The sequence below is a fragment of the Chinchilla lanigera genome, unplaced genomic scaffold, assembly GCF_000276665.1.
Source record: "Chinchilla lanigera isolate Chin_1 unplaced genomic scaffold, ChiLan1.0 scaffold00006, whole genome shotgun sequence".
Classification (NCBI taxonomy): domain Eukaryota; kingdom Metazoa; phylum Chordata; class Mammalia; order Rodentia; family Chinchillidae; genus Chinchilla; species Chinchilla lanigera.
The window spans coordinates 30,228,114-30,236,015 of NW_004955407.1; the positions used below are offsets into that span (position 1 = coordinate 30,228,114).

Here is a 7,902-nt window from a genome sequence, read left to right on the forward strand (position 1 = left end):
CTATTCATTACCAAAAGGTAGAATGCCAATTAAAATTACATGTATGTATAACTCAGTAAATAAAATTAAGAGCTACCTCAAAATCTCTTTGAAATACACAAAATGAATATGTCATATAAAAAGAAAAAAATAACGCTCACAATGAAATGTCTTTATAAAAAAACAAGAGCTAGAAGAAAATATAGTGACATATTAAGAACATATTAGGAATAGCAATCTATAAATCACACAGTTAAAATTGCTAATATTGATAATATCACGTTTTCTTAAATGTAAAAACTAAATAATATTACAAGCAAAATAGTGAAAACATATTTTTCAGTTATTTACAATAAGAAATGATAGTTTTATTCCAGAAGAAGAAAAATGGATGAGGCAAAAACACATGTGTTCAAAAATTAATGAATATAATTAAAATAAAAATGAATGTTTACCATGCTCATATGATAATAATTCCTTTTAAAATTTTTACATGTAGAAAATGACACATGACATGAGTATCATAAATAAGAATGTTCACAAAAACATCTAGCTTGAAGGCAGTAAGCTTACTAGTAAAGGAAAATGAATAACATATACTGCAACATACTGTCATAAGTCAGTGCAGCTAGAAAAGACAGAAAATACAAGTTGAGTGGGTACTGGAACAACTGGAATGAAAAAGCTGAATTTTGGACAAGTCATATGTCTCTTCTATGACCCAGCATTATTGATTCTAGGTATTTACTTAGCCAATATGACTATTCTTTCAGATCATTCATGGAAGGGCAGACACTTTCATACACTTGCATACACTAAATGAACATTTTAAAATAGTCAATAAGAATAGATATGCCATAATAGTCAATATTTTGGGGTTTGTAGGTCAGGGTCTCAAAATCAATTCTGCTGTTGTTATGTCAAAGGAGTTCAAACTTTGTGTAAACAAATAACTATGAATGTTTTCCTATAAAATACTATTTACTCCCAAAATAATGGGAAATAATCTATGCATAAATTAGGATATTATACTACATTATATTATTAGGACATTAATGCAGCAGTACATGCTTCTTACTCCTTTAGCATGGTTACCAATGTCAATTCTTCTAATCCCTCAATGGACAGAGTGTGTTTCTACACCTTTGCCTTTGGGCTTGGCCTGTTTCACGATTACAGCTACAAAACATTTTTATATATATAACAAAAAGAAACATAATACACAAAGTTTCTGTTCATAAAATGTTCATTTAGTGTATGCAAGCTTTGCAATAATTTATCAGGGAGTAAAATCAGATTAAAGGTCCACTGTGTACACATTTAATAGTCATTAGCTGTAAAGTTAGCAATAATAACCAATAGCTACTTCATTTCTCATGAGCAAGATTCAAGAAATAAAAGGGAAAGAGGGAAGGTTGGAGAAATATATATATTATATATATATATATATATATATATATATATAGAGAGAGAGAGAGAGAGAGAGAGAGAGAGAGGAGGGAGGGGTGTTTCCTTTGTGGAGGAATGGAAACAAAACAAAAATAAAAATAATTTGCAGTGTAACATGAAATCAATCAGGTCCTGTGTAAACAATGTACTAAATATAGAAGGAACCAGAGCTTTGTAAGTGGAACAAGAGTTTCATTTTACAGGGCTATAATTACAAGATGGAATCTTACAATGGAGCAAAATTATCTCAACTATGAAAGATTTGTTTTCTCAACACATAAAGTCATTCAGGATGTTGTCCAAAGCTCATTGGTGAGATAGTATGATGCTGCTCTGCCTGTGGTTTTCCCCACCCACCACCATGGAAGTATAAAAGGCTCTAGGCAGACAGTGACATCAAGACACAGTATACCTACTGATACACAACAGTCCACTCCTGATACCATGAGCTACTACGGCAGCTACTATGGCGGCCTGGGCTATGGCTATGGTGGCCTAGGCTGTGGCTATGGCTGTGGCTATGGCTATGGTGGCTATGGTGGCTATGGTGGCTATGGTTATGGCTGTTGCCGCCCCCTGTGCTGTAGAAGATACTGGTCCTATGGCTTCTACTGAGGAATTCCCACAGTTTCTTAGCCTATTGGCTACAACCTGCTGTTTTTCTGGAGTTATATCCAATGGTTTCCGTGATAAATTATCAAATGTCTTCAAAAACATCAAACAAATACTAACTTAAAAAGTAAGATTCAGCATGTGACTTGTTTCCTCAGCATTGATCAGATTATGTGACAATTCACAGAAAATTTTCTGTATTATCCTTATAATGCTGTGTAAAATGTGATGAAATTTGACTCTCAAAGCTTGTATAAGATGTATCATTTAATAAACTGTATTTCATCATAAATTTGCTTCGTTACTGTTTACATTATGATTCTTGCTTATATATGTGTGTGTGTTTGTCAATGGTTAGTCACAAATGTGTAGGGTGGTGTCGTGAGAAGGGATGAGCAAAAGACAGACAAGCCCAAGGGGATGTGTGGAGGTAAGAGGAGTCACTTTTGCTATAATTAGGCATCTAAGCAGCTGAATGGGTAAAAGTATAAATTCTTTCACACAGATCATACAAATCCATTTTTATGCAGTAAGTTCCTCTCTTATAGACACTTAAGTTGCAAACTTTCACAGATACAAGCACACCTCACATTATGAGCATTTAGAGAGGCAAACAAACCACAGAAGTAGCTCACCTGTGTGCCAGGCATTGTCATGGCTGTGCTGCAGTGTGTTTATTGTACAGTGTGATCGTGTACAGTGGAACAGTGCTCAGTCAGAGCCCCGGATGTCCACAAGCAAGGGGAAAGCAGTGGTGATGTGGAGGGGACTGCTAGGAAGCACAAAGAGTGTACACTGAACATATATTTGTGTCAAAGGTATATCAAACTCACTGTTTTGGACTTAGGAACAAATATGACTTTCATTTCCCCCAGAGTTGAACACGTCGCTAAGTCAGAGACTTATTGTATTGGTTAACAGATATGTCACCCATTGAAAGTTGACGCTCAAACTCCTCTACAAAAACAAATGGCGGGCTGGGGATCTAGCTCAGAGCCTGCCTGGCAAGCACAACGTCGTGAGTTTGATTCCTGGTACCGGGAAAACAAAACAAAACAAAACAAAAAAGTAACAAATGGCTCTGGGAGAAAATACCATAATATGTTATACACAGATTTGAGTACACATCAATGTAGAATTTCACACAATAACAAATACCCACACATCAAATAGACATAGTAATAAAATATAAGACCTTATTTTAAAGAATAAAAACGTAAAATTTCTAGCCAATTAGTGAGAAAATTTATTTCTTTAAATTATACCATTATGATATATTTAGGTAGAAGATAACTAATGGAGACAAAACACATACATTCAAAAATAATATAATTATTTAAAAGCAGAAATAAATTTTAACTGTACACATATAGCAGGATTTACTTTTCAGGTTCTAATATACAAAAATGAGTTATATAACAAGAGTATCATAAAAACCTCAGTACAAAAGAATCTAGAGCTAAGGTTTTAAACTTATTAGTAGAAAGAAAGAGCAGCATGTATTGCGGTAGACAGCATTAAATTAATGAAATTCAAAGAGTCTTAAAATGTAGAAGTTCAACTAGTGAAGCTGCGTTAAAAAGTTGAATGCAGAAAATAAATAGACTCATCCATAACATTACTGGGTGTAGGTGTGTATCCTGACAAAATGCCTGTTCTTTTTTTTTTTTTGGTTTTTCTCTGGTACCGGGAACCGAACTCAGGATTTTGCGCATACTAGGCAGGCGCTTTTGCCGCTGAGCTAAATCCCCAGCCCCCAAAATCCCTGTTTTTACAGATTATCAGTCTGGGGAACACAGACATTCTGTGCAGGGCTACAAAGTGAACAAGCGGGGCTGGGGATTTAGCTCAGCGGCAAAGCACCTGCCTGGTAAGCACAAGGTCGTGAGTTCAGTTCCCGGTACCGGAGAAAAACAAAAAAAAAAAAACAAAAAAAAAAACCTAAAAAACAAAGTGAACAAGCAGCAAACAAATATATAAAAAAACGTTCAACATCGCTGGTCATTGGAGAAATGCAAATTAATATAAGGCTGAGATTCCACCTCATTCCAGAAAGAATGGCTGTCTTCAAGTAATCTACCAATAACAAATGCTGGAGAGGCAGTGGGGAGAAAGGAACCCTTTTGCATTATTGGTTGTGAATGCAACCACTGTGGAATCAGTGTAGAAAAGCCTCAAAAAAATTGGATTAGATGTTCCACTTGACCCAGCTATTCCACTTCTGGGTATTTTTCCAGAAGAATAAAAAAATAAATAAAAAATCATACCACAGAGGTATATGTGTACCCATGTTTATAGCAACACCGTTTGTAACAGCTAAATCTTGGAAACAACCCAAATGCCCATTGACTGGGGAATGGATAAAAAAAGATGTGTTAGGGGCTGGGGATATAGCTCAGTGGCACAGTGCTTGCCTTGGAAGCATGAGATCATGAGTTCAATTCCTGGTACCACCACCAAAAAAAATAAATAAATGTGTTTTTTTATGCGACTGAGTACTACTCTGCCATACAGAAGGATAAACTTGTGACATTTCAAGGTAAATTGATGCACTTTGAGACCATACCCTTAAGTGCAATAAATCAGCCAGCTGACTACATTGCTTCTCTGGTGTGAGAAACCAAAAGTGCAAATAAGGACCAAAGTGTGTAATAAGTATTATGAAATGGGAAGAAATTGTTCTAAAGAAAGGGGAACTATGCAGGTGTGGAGGAAAGAAGAAAAAGAGAAAAGTGTTGAAAGAAGGGCAAATGGAAACAAAGCTTTGTAAATAAGGAAGGAAAGAGGTTGAAGGGAGAAGAAGGTATTGGGGAAGAAAATAGGAATCAAGATATATCATTTATAGACACAAGTTCCCTATAATGAATAATATATATATAGATGAATAATATAGCATATGTATTGATGTCTTAGACATTTACCTTTTTGCTTTTACCTGATACTGACAACATAATAAAGGAGATGCTTATATTATGAATATTATAATATATATAGATGAATAATATAATATATATAATAATGTTAATAATATATATTTATCCAATAAAATTTAAAAACCAAAAATATATCTTTTGAATTTTCTCAGGTCTTAACATCTGTCTGTCTCAACACCCATTTCTGCTATTGTAATGCCAAACCAGACACACTTCCTGTACATAAGAATGGGTGTGAATGTTTTACTATCAAATATTATTTACCAAAACAAATCATGGACAATAGCTGTGCATTTCGGGGTTTGATATTATTCAACATAAATGGTGCTTTCTTCTCCCACCTTTAGGGAAGGATTATATTTTCCTTTCCCATTAAATATGGTTACGGATGTCAGTATATCCTTAGCTTACTGGGGTCATGGCATGTACTAGTGCGTCATGTTCCTGGGATCAGCCTGGGATCAGCCTGGGATTTGAGGTGTCCGCTTTCTTAGTGCTGGACAAAGTTCCCAACACACACAGCAGAGTAGAGGTTTCAGGTCCCTCACAGGTAGAGGATTCAGTCCGAGCTCAGCTGACTATGAGTAAGAAAGAGCAAGTTGGAAGGGCATGGCTGAGGAAAGCAAAAACCCTGCGGGCTTAGTGCAGCCAGAAAATGGAGAGAGAAGGGAGGAGCGCAGAAGGACACAACCCCTTCCAGGCCCGCTGCGTGACACAACCCGTCCGCACGTCCCCCCTGCCTAACAGCACACTGACTCATAAATGAATCAGTGGATTAATTCACTGATGAGCACAGAGCCGACGATCCAATCACCTTCCCAAACTCTGTCTCTGAATTAATGAGACTTGCGGTACATTCCAGATTCAACCCATTAACACAAGTGACGACAGATACATATGGATGGAGATTTTCTCTGCATATCTGTGATTTCTCTGCTGTTTTGACACGATTTACATAGAGAACTTGCACCCTGAACTCCCACATCTCACAATGAACTCAAGAGGTATGGCCTGTAAAGGGTTGGTTGGGAAGGTGTATCTCTCTACCTAATTCCTCCTTTCCTTCTCCCCTTCATGGGTGCATGACATGAAGAGGTGACACTTTACCTAGGCTTTTTACCATGCTGCTTCTGCCTGGGAGCCAGCCAAGGGTACACCAACATAAAGGACTCTTCTGTCATGTTGTCAGTATCAGGTCAAAGCAAAATGTAAGTGTCTAAGACATCACCTGTAATCGTGCTCTAGGCAGAATATTTTTTTAAAACAGAAAGCATTTTTCAAGTGATAACTAATATAGTCCAACCACTGGTGTTTCTCCCTTCCTTCGAATTTCCCCACCCTCCCCTACCTTCTTCTCTCTTTCTGTCTTAATATCTTTCTCTTCTACAACATAAAAAATTCACATTTGTGACGAATCACACAAGAACACAAAACCATATAAGGAAAACTCATAATATAGGAGCCAACAACAGCAACAATTACGATGACATAATTTATTTAATAAAAAAATTTGCTTATACAAAACTGGAGAGTCTAATTTGATTATATCTTACACAGCATTATAAAAATAATAGGGAAACTTCTACAATTTATCTCATTGTTCAGTAGATACTGGTGAATTAAAAAGACATGCTGCCTATTTTTGGTTTTCATGTATTGTAGTTTGTAGTTGGTATTTTGAAAATATCAAAAATTTATCATGTAAAGAAAATTGGAGACTGTTGCAGTAAATCAGGAGGTTGTAGCCAATAGGCTAAACAGCTGAGGAAATTCCTCAGTAGAAACCATAGGAACAGTATCTTCTACAGCCCAGGGGGCGGCAACAGCCATAACCATAGCCACCATTGCCACCATAGCCATAGCCACAACCATAGCCACAGCCTATTCCGCCATAGCCATAGCCCAGGCCACCAAAGTAGCTGCCGTAGTAGCACATGGTGTCAGGAGTGAATTACGCAGTTGAGGATCTAGAAGTTGGTGTCTTGGTCTGGACGTCACTGTCTGCAGGGGCCTTTTATATCCCCTTGGTGGTGGGCGGGGAAGCCGCAGGCAGTGCACCATCCTATCATGTGACCAATGAGCTTCAGACAATGTCATAAAGGTTGTTACTAACTGTAAAAACAAAATCCTCATTACTGAAATCATTTGGCTCTTATGCCAGGAATTCATCATCCAATTATGGCCCTTAAAAACAAAACTGAACATATGACATGATTACAAGTTATGGCACAAAGCATGAAAATAGCACATTTTATTTTTGTTTTCTTTCCATTCCTCCACAGGTACTAGTATTTCTTTTCTTTCTTTTCTACTCCCTCCCTCCTCCCTTTGTACTTCTATATTTCATTTGTTTGTCTCTTCACCCCTTCCCTTTCCTCCATCCAACCCTTTCATCCTTCTTTCTTTATGCCCCACACTTTCTGAAGCTCTTATATCTAGAAAAGTCTTGATTCTTACTCAGATGGGCTGTTACTGCTAATGTTGGGGTAGACCATATCATATGTGTTTGCAGTTGAAGTTTAATCTGAAATTATTCCTTGTGTAAATGATTTCAAACTTCCAAAAAATAAGTAACCACTGTACAGGTAGTAACTCTATATTCTGTGCTTGTCTGTGTCACTCCATATACATGTATTGATATAATCAGAAAACTCCACAGTTCAGTTAGATGCTCCGTCCATAAATCTGACTTATTTTTTTCATACTTCTGTACTAAAAAATCAGTGTTTACCTTTGACTAGGCTACAAGCACAGATATCCGCCTGTCCACGGTGAGCTTAGAACAAGTGATAATTGTAATCATACACAAACGGGAAGGAACATACAGTACAATGCTAATGGTGAGAAAGGAAAGAATAATCCCTGCTGTTTAATACCCTAATTTAGTGTTATACAAACTCTTATGGTTTGGGGGTATAATATTTCATAG

The 7,902-nt window shown here is 36.8% G+C and overlaps 2 protein-coding genes across 2 annotated transcripts in view; one reads left to right on the plus strand and one right to left on the minus strand.

The window, feature by feature from the left end:
* The first annotated feature begins 1,872 nt into the window (after window positions 1-1,872).
* Window positions 1,873-2,043, plus strand: LOC102010229 (keratin-associated protein 20-2-like). Its single transcript, XM_005375650.1, has one exon. The coding sequence runs from the start codon at window positions 1,873-1,875 to the stop codon at window positions 2,041-2,043; it is 171 nt and encodes a 56-aa protein (XP_005375707.1).
* A 4,704-nt stretch (window positions 2,044-6,747) lies between these two features.
* LOC102010548 (keratin-associated protein 20-2-like) overlaps window positions 6,748-7,902 on the minus strand; it is a 4,357-nt gene continuing 3,202 nt past the window's right edge. Inside the window, exon 2 of the mRNA XM_005375651.1 lies at window positions 6,748-6,854. Within this exon, the coding sequence (XP_005375708.1) occupies window positions 6,748-6,854 (107 nt within the window). The remainder of the gene's footprint in view (window positions 6,855-7,902) is intronic.